Raw genomic sequence first — 20,574 nt, forward strand, 5'->3', positions numbered from 1 at the left:
ACTATTTAGTTAGTTAATTTTTTTCGTCCCCCCCGAAGTGATAACGTGATTTATGAGCTGTATACACCGCCCACCCACACACACACACGCACACTTGCACACACACACACACACCCCTGTTAAGCACTACTAATCTGTCGCTGCGTCAGTCCCGTTTGGTGTTGGTAGGCGAACTTCTCGTCTACAAACTAAAAATTTGACGAGCAAAAGTATTGGAAACCTCGTATATACAAAAAAAAAGTGCTTTAAATATTTTGATTATTTATTCATAAGAACAAACATCGGCTCAGTAGCAGTAATCAATAAATTAATTTAAGTACTATTCATTTCAAGCAGCAATAGTGCATTATAAAATATACATATTCATCCATTCATTTCCGAATTGCTTATTCTCGCTTTAAATAAAAACCAAAATAGTATTCGCATTCTGCAGGGTCTAGGTTTTAGATCATTGGGCGATATTTATTATTTAGAAGAAAATAATATAAAGTTGTTGCAACATATTGTCAAGCAAAAACTGAATAGGACACGAAAGTGTGAATGTGAATTCTTGTTTTTGTGTCGATTGTCTAGCAGTGTGATTTTTTTTTGTAAATGTTTCCTTTTTATTTGTATTTATTCTTTACATTTCTTAGCAACACATTGACAAACGGATTAGCACGGCCTTAGTGTATTTGATAGTCTTATCTAATCCTGGGCACGCAAATATTCTATTTCTAAAGTAACATTTTGTGCTTTTATTGCATCTCCCGAAAAGTTCAATTAAATGACCGTGGCTGTGCAGTTTTGCGGATGTTTTTTTTTTCCAACACCCAACAGGTTGACGCGCAAGCGTCGTTCATGTTGTGAGACTGCCATCTTGTGGCAAGATATTTGAATTGCAGAATCTGTTGAACAGGCGTCACAGTGAAACTTGCGCAATCAATGCGTCATTCTCAAGACACGCTCACTTATTAGCGCAATTAAGATTTGTCAAGGCCTGGAAATGTTGTTTTGAGTGTGTGTAAAAAATGTATTTAGAATGTAAGATTTCTTTGAACCTCTGAAATTATACGACAGTGACTACGTCTATAAAACAGTTTGCGCATGATGAATTTTGACTTGATGACTGCCCCCTTTTTGAATGCCATCTAAAGGTCATTGACCTTTTCTTTTTTTTTAACCTGTTCCTATCCTTCGCTTTTGGCGTGACTGTTTGATTGTTAAACCATAGCCAAAATAAATTTCTTCACAAACATATTTCGTTGAAAGTCTTTTATAAAGAGGATACACGTGTATGCAGTAAATAAAATTGTTTAGATCGAAGTATCTGCCCCGTGGATTTATACATTCTTAAATTCGCTGATGGGCGATTGTAAATCCTGACGTAATATTCCCGCTAGCTGTATTTACGTATAAATCACAGTATGCAAAACGATACCAGCTCGCGACACTAGATGGTAGTAAAGCCCAACATTTAAGACTGCATTTTTTTTTTTTTTTAAAGACTTGTGATTGCCCATAGTCCCCACAAGATAGAGACAAAGGACAAAATAAAAAAGGGGGGTAATGAGGGAAATCCCGATTTGGCAAAAAAAAAATGATGTATATACTTTTTTGTTTGTATACTATTTCCATTTATGGTATCAACACAATCCTTTCATGCTCCTCAGAGGAGAGTATATAACATATGTTGTGATATTATTTACGAATAAGGTGACATGTTATTTTTTTTTTTTTAATTTACGCCATCATCGAACAGCAGAACAGGAACTATCCAAATACGGAAATTCATTACATTTATTTCATCCATACAGACGCAAAACAAATATAGAGTATACATGTAGAGTGACCCCAAACTTTTGAACGATGATGACTGTAGAATTAACCTTCTTGAAAATGTGATTTTTTTTTTTTTAAGGAGAGCGCATTCAAGTCACGTGTAGTTCTTGTATGTAAAGCCCCGCAAGGTTTAAAGGATTGTGACGTCACACACGTATACAAACACATAAGAAATATGAAAACGTATGTAATGCGGACGTTTCAAAGTGACCCCAAACCTTAGCGATTGTACAACGAACCCGCTTTAAAACGTTGACACAAACATTAAGCCCCCAAAGGTTTAAACATGATTGTGACGTCACACAAGCGACGTCCTACACACCCTGCGCCCTAAAGGCAACATGGTGACGTCACGTTCAAAACACGCGCTTAAAGGGAGCGAATTGCGGAAGCGGCTGTCGTGGTACGCGAGACCACATTACCCAGAGTGCACCGGAGGCCAAAGTTGCCGCACCTTCAGTCGGGAGGGGCGAGCTATCTCTTTACTGGAAGAAGACGCTACCGCCACTCACTTACTCTCGCTCGCTCGTCGAAACCACCTCAACCCGGGTAAGCGAGGCCACCGGTCCGCGTCTCCGGGAAGCACAAGTTCGACGATTCAAGCGGCATTTTCCGGTATCACTGTGAGCCAGGCGAAGACGCGAGTCCGCCGGGTTCCTTGCGGCAGCAACAGGGCGCCGGAGCCAGCGAGCGAGCGAGCGAGCGAGATGTCCGCGTCGGCTCCAGCCCGGAACCTCGAAGGGAAGAAGCGCGACGCCCGAACCGCGACGCCGAGCCCGCCGGGCGGGAGACGATGCGAATGGTGACGAGGCGGCGGAGTCTCCGACTACGAGGCCAACCGAAAGGATGTAGCGTCGCCGCCGCGGCTTCTCCAACTAACGTCAGTAGAGTAGAAGATAGATAGCCCAGGAGGAGCTAGCTTCACTAACATTTGTACATGTAAAGTTGCTCGCGGAGGAGCACGGGGGGGGGGACCGTGGAACCGGAGCCGCCGGGAGAGTTGGGGGAATCAAGATGCTACGAAGGCGTCTCAACCGACTGGTATGTACTGTGACGCCCACACACACACAGAGACACGCGCGCGCGCGCCCGGGGTCATCTCCCGACACCCCTGCTTGGTTTGCAGCCAAGCTAGCTTACGAGTTCGGAATAATTTGTTCGCTCACAGCTGTTGGCCTCACTCGACCGTAATGGAGCCCCGATGACGGCGGGCGAGTTCTCGCCAGTCGGGAAGTCACGACGCACCCGGAGTTGCTCGCAAACCCCCACTTTCTCACTTTAAGGTCACGGACACGCGTGCACGGCTAGCAAGCGCCTTTGGAAGTTATTCAATAGTTCTCAAATGCGCGATTGTGTTACTTGGTTATGATTGCTTTCATTTTTCATCCGATCAAAGCGCATCAAAGCTTTGTGGCGGGTTCATTACGGATTTAGCCCTTTTTTCACCAACAAAGAACAGTACGTGTACTCATGTAATCACTGATACCATGCACTGATTCCACCACTACCTTAACCCCGGAGGGACCCAACTCGGTCTTTTTGGTGCGTGATATCAAAGGAAAAGAATACAGAAAAATACTAGGCGTATAAAATATCTCAGATTTCCAAATAACGACTTTCATATGCCACTCTGACTTCCGCCCCTTTGCTTGCAAACGGGAGGTGTCGAGGTACGGCTTGCAAATGTCAAAGTCAGCCCATGTCAGGCTCATTTACTGCCATAAAAAATGGAAATATTTTCAATTTTGGTCATATTGAACACCCAATGTTCTATCATGCATTTCTCCCGATTAATCCTTTCAATGGCAACTCACGAATGAAATTTTGAGCCAGGCATGGCTGCGTAGGATGCTTATGTCAAAGCTTTGTAAATTTGCTTTTGCAAGTGTTGCTTTGATCGTTCTACTACTTGCAATTAGCGACGAAAGGCCCTTGTCTGCACCTGTTGATACCATCGCTGGCAAAGGAGAGCGTACAAAATAATGCCGACAGTGCCCGAGCCCCTCTCGAGTCTTGCCGGGTCAGCTGAACGCACTTCCTGCTGTACTTCCCCCTCGATGTCAGTCATAAATAATATTTTGTGCAGAGACCTCAGACATGGATGCGCACAGTGCGGTTAGCTCGTGCTCCTAAATCACAGCAGCCTGTACTTACCCATGGGAAGGAGAGAGGGGGGGGGGGGGGGCTAAGCGCCTCTACCGAACGCATCAGAGGTGGTCTTCACTTGACTGTTTTCCATAGCCACCAAACGTTTGAGAAACTCTAATGATAAGCTTGCAGAAAGAGAAGGGCTGGATGTTTTTTTTTTTTTTTTTCCTCGCCAGGCAGTCGAGGTGGGGTTTGGGGGGGGTCTCCAGAGGTTGTAATGCTCTTGACAGGAATGCAAAATCCCACAGCCGCCTTTGATGTTGGTTCAAGCCCTTGAAGGCAGCGCTGTGTTCTCAGAGATGTGGAGCCTGGCAGGAAGGCGATAGTAGTTAGCTCTTCATGGCGGGGAACCTGGAGCGCTTGCACAGAGAACGTGCCAAAAACATACCATTGCGGAACATCCAAGGTCAAACGCAGTCCCTTTTGGGGACTTTGATTTTGATCCAATTTCATGATGATTTTTTTTTTTTTAGTAGGAATAAGACTTAACGTAAATTTCCTTGATCTGTCATTAAAAACATGTTTACAAGGGGCATCAAAGTCTACATGATGTAAACATCCAACAAAATGAACTACCGTAATTCTCAACTATAAAACACAATACATTCCCCCAATATGAAGTCCAAAAGTATGGGTGTGTCCTATAAACGGTAACCTAAATTATTTCAGGAAGCGGAGATTTGACACAGATAGACGTTTTTGTGCGCGCAGTGTGGGAATTCTGTAACATTTAACTTTATACAGTACAATATAACTTATGGAAATGAACACAACAAAATATGAAGTTTACAAAGATTAGATTTATTAGTTTTGATATAGTTTTTACATTGTTGCGTCTTATGCACCGTAACGTAGAAAATACCAGAATTTGACTTCAAAATGAAAAGAAAATTATACACTGGTGCGTCTATATTTTGGGAATTACGGTACTATTTAAAAGAATTGTTTGTTGCCCTTTTTATAAGCATATATGCTAAGGCACAGACAGATGCGTGTGATTTCAGAATAAGAATTCCAGAGTCTCATCAGTGAAATCACTTTTGCAAACTCTTACTTAAAAGTGCTTTCTTTTTTTTTTTGTTCTAATTTGCTGTCTAATCCGTGACACTTCCATTTGCCGCTGAGCAGCAAGTCGGAAACGCCTCGAATACTTTATTGACAAATAAACAATCGTCCTTGAACAGATTGAATTGTGTCTCTGTGGTGAGCAGTTACATGCAGAGTGTGTCTGAAGGACACACACAAAAAAAAAACACACGCACAGCGCAAGACAGGACCGTGTGATTTATTAGTCCCGTTTTGATTAGGAGCGACGAACGCATATCGATTCTCGCCGCGCAGTTCAGTCGCCGTTCCGAGCTAACCTGCGAAAAATGGCTCATTTGTTTCCCTTCCCTTCTCTCACTTTGCGAGAGCGCGTCTGCAACAAACGGGTGGAAAACGGCAGCGCGACAGGCTGATATATGGCAAGGAGCAGCCTTGATTCATCTCCCAACCTTGAGTCAAACCAGTGGGTGGAGCTTTATCATACTTGATGGACAGGATTTTTGGGGGGGGGAGGTTTAATCATGCATTTCTGTTGAAAAGCGAGGTTGAATTCTCAGTTTGTACACGTGAATAATTCAGCTTTCTTCATTTATTTTGAATTATCTTGCACATGGTTCCTCCCGCCTGACCCGCCTCGCCTCGCCTCGCCAGGCTTGTGGCACTCCAAATGCATCCTCATCATCCATATATGCATAAAGGCTCCTCCAGAGATCTCCGCCGCTCGCGGTGACGTGGAAAGAATACAGGACGTTGGCTTGTACGTGCTTGGTGTTTTTTGCCTCGCGCACTTAAAATAAAACATCTTTTGGTGTTGGGGTGGCTCTCCTGAGCTGAGGCGGGTGCCCGTTGAGAACAAAGGTGGAGACATCTCTTGAGGATTTAATGAGTGCGTGGGAGACGAAAGAGCATGGCCCCTCCTACACGCAGCCACCCTTTGGGCAACAGCCGTCAATGATTATCTCAATCATAAACTCACAACGGGGTAGGCAGTGTTGGTTTGGCAAGCATTGTGCTATTTTAAGCTAGTCACAGTTTACGGGCTAGCCGAACAAAAACAGCTGAATTTCTCCCGTGTCTTTTTGTAGTGTCTACAAATGATTTCTTGCGATTAGTAAACAATGCGCTCCGTTGAAAGATTACTATGCCAAATGTGCCCTGCAATTGGCTGGCAGCCAGTCACCCGCCTGTTGTCCAGACAGCTGGGATAGGCGCCAGCGGACTTGGAACTGAGGATAAGCAGCTACAGAAAATAGATGGATGGAATATGACATTAACAGTTATATTATTATCATTATCATCATTATTAGAGCTCGGTTTAATGCATGCATGAATTGTCTTTTATTCAGAATGAGTTTAAAATGTCCAAAATGTAAGAAATATTTTGTGCGATTGCCACTCTTGTGTAAAACAACCTACACGAGAAGGTAAAAGTAGCCGGCTCAAGAAGCTTCATATTAAGTCGCTGAATGTGGCGATTTGTCGCATACAAAAATAGTCCGGCGAGCGCGGCCGCTCTCCTCCTCCTCCAAAAAAAAAAAAAAAAAAACATGCTCCGTTTATGGCCACACTACTTTAAATTCTCCTTAATTATAGATGAAAGTGTGACTAGACTGCAGCTTGAAGTCCCCTGGCTTTTTGCGCAGAGACTATAGAGATTTTTCACCACATGAACCCCAGAACATTTTTCACTTGTGTGAGCCCCTAATTCCCAGGAAGTGTGGCAGATAATGGCGGCGACGCAGGAGAAGTCATACCAATTGGCAAACCGGCCTTCAAGCTCACGGAAATGAATGCTTCAAAATGAACTAGTTAAAAGATAACTTGACCGATGAATATAAAACCTTCCAGTTGAAGCCTGAAATTAGCTCTGGTCAGCTATTTAGGGACGTTTCTATTTCAGGAACGGCGTGCCTTCCGTCAGTGATAGTAAACACAAGTGAGTGTGAGCACGCCATACTTTTCTTGTGGCTTAAAATCATGCACGGGTCATTTTTCGCTTTGCTTGACTTATGAAATATTTATTGACTTTTTTTCTTGTCGAATTTTACCAAGATAGCTCCCGCTTTTTGATGGTTAGCATGCTTATCAGTGAGATGTTTGCTGTACTACGTTTTTAACTCATTCACTCCATAAAATGTTACTTAATGTATTTTTGGGAGCCCGGAAATTCTGTACCAGGTATCTGTTTTTTTTGTGTGTGTGTTGGGCTTGATCAGGGTCTAAAATGGGCTGGTATTGAATGAGATACAATGTTTGACAATCTTTTAAAATGTTTCAGGATCATAGTTAATGAGGTTTATAGGTTTAACTATGAATGGATGAAGATAGACGGGTATGATAACTTTTTGGGGACTGTCAGTTATTTGCGAATGAGTTTTTGTAACACAATGAATAATAATACACGGGCAAATGCTCTTCATAATGTCGCTAGCTATGTTGTCACAAACTGCGGTGATATTTGCACAGCTGAGTTGCTCAAGTAGCATTAACGCAACGCGAGCGGCATTTTTTGCGAGGCTTCGAAGAAGGAAGTGGCTCCCAACGCACGCGTCGCCCCCCCCATCCCCCCGGCGCGATGTAGGGCAGTACCAGGCCGTGGTACAAGAACACTCAGTGTCTTGTACAGCTGCGGGGATTGTCGCGGAACAATGAGCCTTTGGCCATCAACGCCAGCTTCTCGGGATCGGGCCTCAGCTGAAGTTGCGACTCGGCTCATCAGCAGAGTTAGCCTCTGATAGGGCTCGGGGGGGTGAGGGGGGGGGGGGTTTGGAGGTGGAGGTAAATCCTTTCTCAGTCGGTTAGTGGCATTGGCCTATCACGTTCTTGATTAATATTAATTTGGATTATTTAAGCAGGAGACCGTGTTCATTAAATTGCGCTCACAGTCTCTTGGCATTGATCCATTCAACTGTCAAATTACTTTTTCGGCACTGACGAGCACGTCTGAAGAGAGCGAAAATGTACTTTTGCTGGTCATAAACTGAAAACACCAACTTAACTTTTGTGTGTTTTTGCGCTGGACACTGAATCAAATAGTCAACGAATTTGTCATGTTAAAACTTGAAGCTAACTTGTGAGATTGAGATTTTGCAAACGTGACAGAATCCTGGATGGGTGCTATACAAGACACATTTACAATAGGTAATACATTTTGAAGCGTTAAAGGAATCACCCACTTATTTAGGCGTTTTTAAGCAGTAAAACGTAAATATTTTGTCTATCCCCCTTTTTGTACCAGCCATGTTTAGATCTCCTCTCTGAAAATGACATCACACGCTGAATCACACACAGTTCAAAAAACGTCATAAACTGGTGATCAGACTTCCAACACAGATGTCGTTTGCACTCGCAAGCAAGTAGAAAAAATGTATGTGACAAATAATTTAGTGATAATTGAGTATTCTGCACAGGTTTATTTTTTTTTACATTTATTTCTTCCATTAAATTTGTAATAGTCCTGAATGATAAAAGAAAATTAAAATAGTCCAGAATGGAAGAAGAAATTCAAGATGGTTCTTCATTTTGGGGGGCCATGTCGCCCAGCCTCAATGGCTGTGATTAATTTTAACTCTAATATCTGAGTAAAATACACAATACAAAGGATCTTTGTGCTGAAATTAGGCAAATTAGACAATGTTAAGAAGTCATTTGTTGCACAACAAAAACTGGTGCGACAAAGACTTTCATTATGTTTGAAGTCTTTGAGCTATTTAAAAAACCGAAGCCGTAACATGGCGGTTTGCCTTAACTGTCAAGCTGGCGCATGCCCACTTTTACTGTCTGAACACTAAATTACATTCATTGTCATGAGAATCTTTTCTGCTTGCTTGGTCACACTCAAAGATGAAAATAGAAGTAGCAACCGTAATGAGCAACCTTTCTTTTTTTGTGTGTGTGTACAGACAAACGACAATTTATAGCTGTTGCTCACATTGACTCACATTGTAACTATGAAATGTTACATTGAGTTGCGTGACCTTGTGCAGCTGTCCGAAACACTTGACAGACAGGCACGCCGCCCAATAAAGCAACAAAGCTCATTTCCTGGATTGTCTTTTTGTCTTTCTGACTTAGAGCATGACATGACTTGAGGCAATTTGTCTCCTTCAGCTCATGGATGTTCCGCAAATGTTTAAATTGAGAATGATAAGAAACAACATTCTTCATCTTCATTCCTTCCATGTTCCAAAATCTCATTTTCCTCAATCATTCTAGACGATCATATAATAACTGCATGTGAAATTTTCGGGGGTATTAGATTAATTGATTCTATACCAAAGATGCAATGTTCACGTTTTTAAGAGTCAAAACATTGAATCTCAGGTGAATATTGTCAAGCGCTAGACTAAAGCATAGCCTAAAAATGACTGGTACTAAATGAATTAATCGAACACAAAATATTAACTTACAAATATCAATATGGCCTTTTAAATGGCACATTTTAGCACACTTTTTGCACAATGAAGTAGCTTGTACCTTGAATACCCAGCATTCTGCCACTCACAATTTAGCAGGTGACAGATTTATGGAATTCAATTAGCTGGCCTTACTCAACGATAGTGCTTGAACATCAAATATTTAAAAGCCAAAGTGGTACATTTGGAAGAGTGGGTTGCCGTGTGGTTAAAGTGGCAAATACCCACGTGAAATGTGTCGGCCTACTTTCGTCTGCGGCACTGACACACTTCCGAGCTGACGCGATGCCATGCGCCATCGTAAAATAGGTTGCTTCTCGCTGGATGTATCTGATACTTCACACCTCGTGATCAGATTTGCATTTCAGGAAAAATAGGCATTTGAACACAGTCAATAGAGACACAAAAGTATTTGAGAGGCATGTCATCCGCAAGAATCGTATTTTTCCTAGTCCAAGTTGGGTTTTTTTCCTCATTTTCAACCCTCCATATTAGGTAGGTCGATTTTATAACCGCGTAACTCGAAACAGACAGTGTTTTTTTATTCGAGTGTGCGATAGGTAATATTGTGCCATTTTACCCAATAATAAGTAATTTTCTTTGTTTGGCCAGCTTTACTTTTGTCTTTTCCTCATTAATTGAAGTAGATGGTCCTACAAACACTTCCATAGCGAAGTGGATAGCAGAGGTGCTAGGGTCAAGGATTGCATGGGTCTATTTGATACATTTCAAAATTATTACATGTTTAAAAATATAATCAACCGAATTGATTGCTTTATTGAAGTCATGAATAAATTCACAATTTCACTGATGGTGCATGTCCAATAACTTCATATGTTTTCGCAGTAAGGATGTGAAATGTTACTTGCGTAAATTCCTTTTTACGATTATTCCGGTCAGTGGCAGGGCGTCGGAGCCCGGCTGAACCTCGGATGTCTCTACGATGTGCGTAATTAGATCTAAATGTAATTTGATGGAAAATTCGGGGCTCAATCAATCCTCTAATGCGCCATTCGTTTCCTAATTCGGCTCCATTAGGAGCTGGTTAAATTCTTTATTGATCTAATTGGGTTGTCACTGAGTGTCTTTCATCAAGGAAGCCTGTCTTCTTCTTAGTATTGACATGGTAGGTAGCGCTCGACTCTTGGACCGTGTTGGCTTCAACGCAGCTTTTTGGCATCAGAGGCAATCGGTGGAGTATTTCTTAGACGGCGGTGTTTAGAAATTGACAATAAACTTGACTTTGACTTTGAAGTGAGTTATGTACAAGCTATGGATGTTTGGATGTATTACTCAATTAAAATTGTAACTGTCCAGAATAACTGTTTATTTTGGCCATATTGCCTAGTCCTACTTTCAGAATATTCACTTAAAGTGAATCGGGCTTCAAGTTCTCAACATTTCTCGGTGAATGTCATCTGCAAAGTCAGACCTTGCTTATACAGCTTTTCAGCAATTGTGCGTTTAATCTATATCAAAAGCCTGCAACAACCTTTCGTTACTGTGGACATTAGCATGGCTCAAGGGCAAACCGCCCCCACAAGCTAGCTGCAGGTTTGAAAAAAATCGCTACGTTTATGCGTTACAAAATGGAAAAAAAGTGTGACTTTTTGTTTGTATTTTAAAGCGCAGAGAGAAAGAACGATTCAGCCTTGTGATTGTGATAACCGTACGACAAAAGTCCTTTGGGATTGTTGATTTTTCTACTGGCGGCTGGCTAGTTGTTGTTGTAATGAAGAGAATCTGGATGTGCTTGTGTGGGCGGCACCTTTTTGTACTTCCCTCTCTCGCAGCCTTTCAGTCTCCCACTCTCATGCTTTGATCCCCCATGTGATCCAGCAGAAGGGCTTATTTTATTAATGTGTGCCAAGCAAGATGGAGATGGAGATTTGACAGCCACACCGAGGTGTGAACATGGATGCTTGCGCATACAGATAGGCCTTCACGCAAACATTCTGGCTCCCTTCGTCCTCCTGTCTGCGACAGAAGAGAGAAAGCCCGTCTTCAGCTTGCCTTTAATGATTTTACACGGACACGTGTTCCTGTGATTTGTGGAAACGTGGAGTATGTTACCAAAGGAGGCCTGGTAAATTACCTGTTTTTTGTGCTCATTTTGCTGAAAATACTAGCTGACTACAACTTTAAAATATATTTTTCACGATATCATATGCTTGCAATTGCACACGTTTCATGTTTTGCCCATACTTTCAATTTAGCTGCTCATTTTCAAATCATGTTTGACGACTCCAACTCGCCATCCTTCCTGCATTATATTAAAAAAAATACAAAATAAAACAGTGCATATTATGAATCGGTATTCACAGTTGAGGCTAATGTCCTATATCTTCAGCTTTATTACCTTCCATCTGCCACCGCACTCATTCGTCTTCTCCTCCTCCCCGACAGCTTAAAGGCGATGAAAGAAGAGTAGACAGTCGGACTATCTACGTTGGTCATCAGCCATGTTCTGCCAGCGAGCCTTTCATCCCGCCAAAGTTCTGTGATAACAGAATTGTGTCGTCCAAGGTAATACGCCACTTGTGGTGTACTCTTGCACCACAGCTCATTTGAAATGCACAGGACCAACTCAGGTCTCCACTCATTTTGGGGCAAAAAGAGCAACTTGAAGCACCCAGTTTTGCCATTGAGAGGCCATAATCCCATTTGAGTCACAAGTCAATCTTACGAGTCTGTAACGAGGCCTGGCTCTCCTGAGCGGAAATGATCCGTCAAGAACATTTGGTGGGACCATCAACGGGCACTTGATTCAGAGTTTAGCAGGTCCATGAGTCACATAGTCCGAGATTTACACAGCAGACAGCAATGTCAAACTACTTTGTGTGGTATGCAAATTGAGACGACTGTACATCAGCAAAGGTGCTCATGCCGTACCTCCACAAAGTGTTGCACGACCAAATCCTTGTAGTCCGCTCATCTGAAAGTGTAGCATCAATGCTACCGGTGCAGAAGTTAGCCCCCTGCTCTCCAGATATTAACCTGGCGTTCATCAAAACACTGACTTCTGCTGTTGTGTCAAGTGAATGCTGCTTTTGGCAGTGACATACATGGCTATGAATGTAGTGGCAGTTTAAGTTAATTTAAGCACTCCGGCCCCTGATAGAATGCACCCTGCCGTACTGTAAATCACCAGCGCAGTGACGCAGTTTTGGGCTAATTCTGCCTTTCTAGCTTTTGGTTAGAGGGGGCGGGGGGAGTCAGGGGGTAGGATGGCAGCAGGATTTATAGTGGTGCAGTGAAGATGTGCCCATCAATTGCTTCTGCCTGTATGTCAGAGTAAACAGACTTTAATTACCCTGACTGGAGTGTTTATGCTCCTCCATACCTCCACGCCGTCATGCTTTTGCTTGCACAGTCTGCATTGGCCCGTTGCCACTTTTCAACTCTTGCTTGCTGTTGCACCACCATGCCACTGAGACCACCGCCACTACAATCCCGCCTTCCTTCCTCATTAGTTTCCCTCTCTTTTTCTCCGGCAAAATGAGACGAACAGTTCTGCTGCGCCTGCATTTCGACACCCCCCACCCCTGATGTGCTATCTTCATAAACACTACCTTATTGCTTTGCCGTGTGCGAAGAATATTTTTCTGCGTTCTTTTGCATTGTTTTTGTATTTTGCTCTCGAGGTAATGCTGACTATTTCTGTGCTTGTAGTTAGCTTTACTGTCCCCACAATGGCTGAAGGGGTGCATTTGTTTTTATTTTTTTTTTTTTACCAAGGCCAACATTTCAAGAAGAAATGACCGGGATACTGCTTCTGCACATAAGTTGGCCAGCGCCAAATTACTAGCAGGGCATGGACAGCGCTAATGACACCAGCAGTGGTTATTCTCACTTCCAAACATGCAAAATACTCTGCTGAAACTGCTGCCAGTGTCATTGGTTCATTGGCACTATTCAAGGGGATCGCATTTCAAGCTTTAATCAGTGCAAAAAATGTAAACGCTCATGGCTTCTCTTCTCTAGTTAGACAAAAGTATTTGCTCTTTTTTATCTTCCCGGACAATACACAATTGCTTGTAAATCTGAAATACTTGTGCAATATTTTGTGTATTTATGTATTAACTAACAAGTTTTGTTTATTGTCCGCAGTATACCGTATGGAACTTTTTACCAAAGAACCTGTTTGAACAGTTCAGAAGAATTGCCAATTTCTACTTTCTTATCATCTTCCTGGTACAGGTGAGGAATCATTCATAAAGCCCCCGACACTCGGTGCTATTGAGCTTCAAATATTAAATAAGTTATTCCCCTCAGCTTTGTGCTCCTCGGCGACCGGTCTTATAAATACAAGGGCATTTGTTGCCTCCCGTCCCATTATCCCTTACATTCTGCCTCTCCTCCTTTCCAATCCACGTGAATCATCTCCCCCTGCAGCTGTCACTCCAACGGGAGCTACAAACAGGTCCTAGTGTAAACACCCGCCCTGCTGTGTCCTCTCATATTGACTGAATAAGCCTGTGGAGTGACTGCCCTAAGCTAAGTTCTAAACTAGGAAACGTCTGCGGGCCACAAAGGAAATTCCGTCATTATCGGCCTATGTTGACTCTTTCCTCCCTCCCCTTACAGTTGACACAATAGCCTGTAGATTCCAGTATTTCTGGTTTGGCGATCCAAATGGAGCCCAATGAGTCAAAACATTGACCGGTTTGGGGGTCACACGCGATGTACAATATAATGTTGTTGTGTTTTTTTTGTTTTTTTTTTGGTTTTCCAGCTCACTTTGCATATGCTTGCCTATCACGCATTAACTCACAGTTGGAACCAACACAGGCTAAACCTTGGAACCGCTAGCACAAGCAGAGGATTTGATGGACACTAATTTGAAAACGCACCAGCCTCGTTTGCTTATTCAGTGTGAATGTATCACGACCACATTATTTTGCACCAGAGGCCAGGTCACTTAATTTTCACATGGGGGGTGGCACTTTTCCGGAGGCTGCCATTTTGGTTATATCTGTGGACAATGGTAAACGCAGCGCCTCCTGCTGTGCGTAATGAAAAACTGTCAAATCTTACACAGTGTCCCTTAAGTTACATAAACGTATACCATGAATTTATTGGTCCGACCCACTCGGTAATAGATTTTCCTGAATGCGGCCCGCAAGCTAAAAGGAGTTTGAGACCCCTAATTTAGTTTGCCACCGTACCTAATGTTGTGGCGAATGAGGGAATGCTTGGGAAGTCTGGCGTCATGGGCGTTCAAGCTTTCCTCCAAACTGTTTACCCAAGCTGCAGCGTTGCTGGCGTTTTTCCACTAATCCAAAGTCTCTCGGGGGCTTTCTTATTTCCCCCTCATGCAAGGAGTTGTAATATATCAGGGAAAGCAGAAAGGGGAGATGAACAGGTATGGAGACCTTATGTGCACTCGTTGTCCCCCCCCCCCCGCCTGCCATCTCTTGGACAGAAATAAACCTTTTCACTCTCCTGTGAGAGCGGACGTCATCTAAGTGCTGCGCCATCAAGCAAATGTCAGAGCTGCTCCGAACTTTTTATTCACTTCCCCTTTTGTCATTTGGTGTCTCTCGTCCTTTTTAGTCACCCGCCCCCCCCAACTTCTCTCTGCGGCGCCGCACTGCTAACGTCAGCATCCAGGAAGCCCTCCGCGCGTGTGATTGCGAGCACCGCAAATAGCCACAGCCCGATAAAAAAGCACCACTCTGCTATAAATAGCCCTGTGTGTCTTTGCACGAATTTGATCAAATGGGGAGTAGAATGCCATGAGAGGCTAGCGGACATGGCACTGAAAGCTCAAGAGTGGAAATAGGCGGCAGAGGAGGAAAGAGGAGGAAGACGCAAGCACAAACATGCATATACACACACACACACACACACACACACACACACACACACACGTTTGCCTGGGACTTGGGGGGGATACTGCTGTCTTGTCTGTCTTTCACACTGACACACTTGGTGGCTGATATGAGATTTGCACCAGGGTGATATCACAGCAGCATATCCTTAGCACTTCTCAGATTTTTTTTTTTTTTTTGCATTTGGTGCAGAGGAAGAAATCTACCTGGCTCCTTTTCCCAACAGTTTCAATACCGTGCCACTCAAGAACATCTGTTTTCAGTGTACTCCAGGGGTATCCCAATTTTTTTTTTTCCCGTGAGGGCTGCATACAAAAAAATAGAAAGATGCTAAACCGACACTTTTTTTTTTTTAAAAATGTACTTTAACTTAATAAATAGTAAAAATCTCAGTCAAGCCAAAAATAAACATTACACACTGCCTATATAATGTCAAAAAATTGCTACCCCAAGGCTTTTTGTTCAAATTCAGGCAAGTTAGGATTTTTTTCTACTCCTCTAACACTGCTTGGTATCAAAAAAGTGTTTTTTGAAATAGCACTGCGGCCCATATATTTCTATATATGTATTTCTATATGTGCTGCAGGCCACCTAAATGTGGATAGTGTTTTGCAAATGGCCCCCGCGCCATAGTTTTGTCAACCACTGGTGTACTCGATCGACGAATGCTGTTTGCACATTTAGCAGTACTATTAAAACCACAAAGGACGTCGAGGCGATGCTATTCCAAATATGGTTGTTGTGCTGAAGATAGCCCATACTGGACTATTTTGAGGAACAGCAATGGCTTTTTATAACCAGAATTCACTATTATACGTTTGTCACGCAGACAACAGAATGGTGAATCAAACAACACTTTTGGCTGAAAGTCAGCTTTGTCGCAGGTTTCCACCTTTTTTCTCTCTGTATCTGTGCTGTGGTTTGACCATCTGGCTGGTGCATCACAGGGACATGCTGTCTCCAGTTCTTGGGGTTGTTTTTGTTGAAGCGCGTCCTCTAATCAGTCACAACTCCTTTCTGGACGCGTGACCAAAGCTTTGCTGTAACATTATTTTTTAGGAATATAAAAAGCGTTTTTGGGGCAGTGTCTCCCTCACGCCTCAGATCTTGTTTTCATTGTTTATAGCTAGCTTTTGGTTTATTTGGACATTGTTTCCCATCGGGTTGCATGAAGGCACTTCAAGGGCTGTCACCCATAGCCTTGTTATACTGAAGCTGATTGTCCTGGGGCTTAGTGAGGGTAACTGGGATCATAAATTCCAGTGTAAATCTTATGGCGCTTATTGGAGACCGTTGCGTGGTTTTAGCGTCAAGCTTTGGTCCGGTGGCGTTCGTCTACGGGCTTTTTTGGGGGGGGATTACCCGATTACCGCTTCAAATTCTGTTAGCTCAAGAGAAACGTCACATGCTTCAGCTTTTGAGCACACAAAGATCGAACCGGGCATGTTTTAAGGGGGGTGCACAACGGTGTAGTGACAGATAATCCAACTCATCCAAAACATAAGTTCGTCCACTGTCTTTCTGTCTTATTGGTGATTCAGAGGAGTAGTAGCAGCAGCGTCGTCAAGGGAGGGACTACACCCTGCATTTAGAGGAAGGCCTTCCCTGCCCAACCACTTCCTCACTTCCCCCGCCACAAAGCCAACAACACACATCTTCCCCATTGTGCTGTTTCAAAGCAAGCCATTATCTTTTCCAGCTGACAGTTTACAAGTGTCTTGATGTTATTTTTTTTCCCCCCCAATAGGTGATAGTGGACACCCCCACCAGCCCCGTCACCAGTGGCCTGCCTTTATGTTTTGTCATTACAGTGACTGCGATCAAGCAGGTAGGATCCTAACTTGGTGTGTGGTGGATAATGTCATCATAGACTTGCTTCTCCTTCTAACAAGTCTCCATTTGTTCATGACTAATGCTCTCCTGGACTTTGTAATAATGCGCCGCTGTTGAATTCTGATTAGGGCCGACAGAAAAAGGGCCTCTGAAGGAACGACTGCAGGGAACTTTTCAATGAGCGTAACTCTTTGTCTTTGTCGCTGCCGTGTCCCCCCTCTTTGGATGTATTGTTTGAGGATTGACTTTTTAGTCGGTCTACCGCTGGGGATTTCAAATGCACAATAGTGGCCGGACTTCCTTCGCTAAATGTCTGGGGCCCACTGATAGAGCTGGGTGGCCTTTGGTTTTTCTTTAAAGGGATAGTCCAATTTTTGAGATGTTGTCAGCCATAAAACGTTATTATGTCTGTAGTTGGATGGCTGCATTAATTTCATGTGTAATTAATAGTTTTAAAACCACTTGCCTTCCGCGTAGCTATGAAGGCTCTGGTAATGATCAATCGCAGCTGAGTTTGTGATCCTCACCTAACCACAGGTGAGCCTTGATTGGCCATTGGGGTTGGTTGGCATCTTTACCTTCTTTATTGCTGCACCACCCCCCCATCCATTCTTGAGTATTTTTTGAATGCGCTCATCCTCTAGTCTCTACAACCACTCATTTGCACCTGATGCACTTTACAATGAAACTACCAAAAGCTAATCACGTGCGGCCTTCTTTATTTTCTTAATTCCCGTCTGAATTATTTTTGTTTTTGTTTTTTGTGAGAACAACAACTTGAGGTACAGTTATGGCTTCATCTCCAACAGGGCTATGAAGACTGGTTACGACACAAAGCTGACAACGAGGTGAACAAGTACCCTGTGACAGTGCTTGAAAACGGTCTGAGGCTGCGCAAGGAGAGTGAGAAGATCAAGGTAGCTTCCATATAGCATCTCCGCTAGGCTCTTGGGGAAAAAGCGCTTCCCCTGGAGACCTCATTCTGGAAGAGACGTTCCAACATGCACTGACTGCCAAACACATGACATATTTCACTTTTATGCTGATGAGTCTGTCTAGGATGTTGCCTGCTAGGGTTTTTGTAAAGCTAATGTATTAGAGGCAGCAGTAATGTTCGGATATCCAAGATTGATATGCGGTCATTTATGAGATGTGGTGCGGTGGCCAAAAATGTTGCCGTCTTGTTTAGGTGGGAGACGTTTTGGAGGTGGAAGAAGATGAGACCTTTCCCTGTGATTTAATCCTCCTCAAATCCAGCCGGGATGACGACACTTGTTTTGTTACCACTGCTAGTCTGGATGGCGAGTCCAACCATAAAGTAAGTTGAGCTCCTTTTCAGGCAGGAACAGCCATCAGAAAATCAAGTTGTATTGTCGACATTACAGGAGTCGTTGTGAATAAAAGCTTGCATTTATTTAATCAATCCATTGGCCTTATTACTAATCTATTGAATTACTTTTTAGTCTTTAAAAGTAGGGATGGACGGATTATTGACTTTCACTGGTTTTCACTGTTCTCGTCTTTGTAAATACTTTTTCCTCATGTCAGTGGAGTTTTTTGTGCGTGTGCGCGTTCATTCCCCCCATCGTCTCACCTTCATGAAACTTGGTCTCTTCCTCACCTCCAGACACATTACACTGTTCCAGACATAGAGAAGGATCTGGAATCTCTCAGTGCCACTCTGGAGTGTGAACAGCCCCAGCCTGACCTATATAAGTAGGTTTTCATCAAGTAACTTTAACACATTCCCCATGCAAGTCTGCATCGTCTGCACATGTTGAAACGTGCAATCATTTCAGTCACTGTCTTTGTGGTTTAACCAAAGGCAACTTAGTGTTGTTTAACAGATGGTATACAAAATTCTGATATCTTGTTGGGAAGAGGAACACACAGTTATCCCTAAAATAAACTTGAACCTGGCAAAAGTGCTGGTAATATGCATTGATAATCGTTTCTGAAATAATTGTTGAGACTACTGGAATGCTTCCGGGACAATGTCCTCTATTTTTCACAATTTTTCCCTTCTTTAACAAAAGTATGCTAATAATTTACTCTCTGAAATATGTACAGAGAAATGTACATACTGTAAAACTAGAAGCAGGCCCCTATCATTGATGCGACTGCTTTGCTAAACCTTGCACTAGGAGTCTTGAAATTGTGCTGGGTGCAAACAACTCGACTATTGTAAACAACCAACTCAGCATTTTGCAAAACCTCCATGTCATGATTTAGCTCGTTTTAAAAAAGACAAATAATCTAGTTCGATTTATTGCCCAGGTAGTTTCTTGGCATTTTATTGATCATTACGGGTTTCCCTCTGCCTTTGGCGTAAGCTTGCCAACAATTTTGTCTACGTCTGAAGTTTGACTCAGCAAATCATTAATGCTTGTACATTTTTCTACCAGGTTTGTTGGTCGTATGCACATCTACAAAAGCAATCAAGAGCCCGCAGTGAGGTGAGAGCCCTCCAGATAGCTCGCGTTGAACTCATTCACTGTCAGCCCATTCAAAATGGATCGTCGACGTCTTGGCAGTGATCGCGTTATCAGCGCCTGTGTTTGCAGCATTGGTGAAATTTCACGTACATGACGGAAAGTAGCATCTTGATCTTGAAGTGAGAGCCTGATCACAACCGCCATTGCTTAAGCACCCGTTTGCATTGCCAGCAAATGATTCTATATTGATCCTTTCTAGTAGTGGGAGTGCGCTGGTAAAATTAAAAGGGGGTTGGCTTGCATTCAGAAACTGATTCCAAACGTTCCCGTACTGTTAACGTTTATCACTGGCTGCCTTCGCGTGACGGCTCTTGAAACAAATGCCCAGACTGCACAGTCATACGAACTGTCCCTGCACCTTTTGGAGACAATGCTGACTGGGCTGCCAGGTTTCCATGAAATGAAAGGAGAAGCATGTGGAATTCACTGCCCCCGTTTGACTAAAACTAATGATCCTCTGCAGGTCTTTGGGCCCGGAGAACTTGCTGCTGAAAGGGGCAACTTTAAAGAATACTCAGAAAGTCTTTGGTGAGTCTGCTTTACTTTAATTACCAAAAGGAACAAAGTACACTGAAAGCACTGTATTTTTTTTTTTGAAGGTGTTGCTATTTACACTGGCATGGAGACCAAAATGGCTCTCAACTATCAGGGCAAATCTCAGAAACGCTCCGCAGTTGAGAAGTAAGTTCACACCGAGGTGTCGGTATGTTTGACCATGTGTGATGCCGAGCGTTTTCATGTCCCCCTCTCAGGTCCATCAATGCTTTCCTTTTGGTGTACCTTTGCATTTTGGTGAGCAAGGCCCTGGTGTGCACGACGCTCAAGTACGTGTGGCAAGGCAAGCCCGGTCAGGACGAGCCTTGGTACAATGAGAAAACGCAGAAAGAGAAGGACACCAATCAGGTGAGTACACGCAGACCAAAGATCGATGGATTGCTTGCATTGTACATGCCATTGGTTCTCAGCCTTTTGAATTTAAAA

The 20,574-nt window shown here is 43.2% G+C and overlaps 1 protein-coding gene across 4 annotated transcripts in view; it reads left to right on the forward strand.

Moving 5' to 3' along the window:
• The first annotated feature begins 2,235 nt into the window (after positions 1–2,235).
• The window catches only part of atp11c (ATPase phospholipid transporting 11C (ATP11C blood group)), a 31,249-nt gene continuing 12,910 nt past the window's right edge, over positions 2,236–20,574 (forward strand). For 2 of the 4 annotated variants that reach the window (XM_088431119.1, XM_088431122.1), the window contains exons 1-12: positions 2,257–2,701; positions 2,767–2,862; positions 11,838–11,957; positions 13,542–13,631; positions 17,013–17,093; positions 17,908–18,015; positions 18,288–18,416; positions 18,726–18,814; positions 19,504–19,554; positions 20,057–20,121; positions 20,193–20,274; positions 20,346–20,496. In XM_088431119.1, the coding sequence (XP_088287245.1) occupies positions 2,615–2,701; positions 2,767–2,862; positions 11,838–11,957; positions 13,542–13,631; positions 17,013–17,093; positions 17,908–18,015; positions 18,288–18,416; positions 18,726–18,814; positions 19,504–19,554; positions 20,057–20,121; positions 20,193–20,274; positions 20,346–20,496 (1,149 nt within the window). In that variant the 5' untranslated portion in view covers positions 2,257–2,614. Of the gene's footprint in view, positions 2,702–2,766; positions 2,863–11,837; positions 11,958–13,541; positions 13,632–17,012; positions 17,094–17,907; positions 18,016–18,287; positions 18,417–18,725; positions 18,815–19,503; positions 19,555–20,056; positions 20,122–20,192; positions 20,275–20,345; positions 20,497–20,574 lie in introns of all 4 variants that reach the window. The other 2 variants (XM_088431118.1, XM_088431121.1) reach the window with 2 other exon arrangements.

Source organism: Hippichthys cyanospilos, chromosome 13 (assembly GCF_059441005.1).
Source record: "Hippichthys cyanospilos isolate Australia breed blue-spotted pipefish chromosome 13, RoL_Hcya_1.0, whole genome shotgun sequence".
Lineage (NCBI taxonomy): Eukaryota > Metazoa > Chordata > Actinopteri > Syngnathiformes > Syngnathidae > Hippichthys > Hippichthys cyanospilos.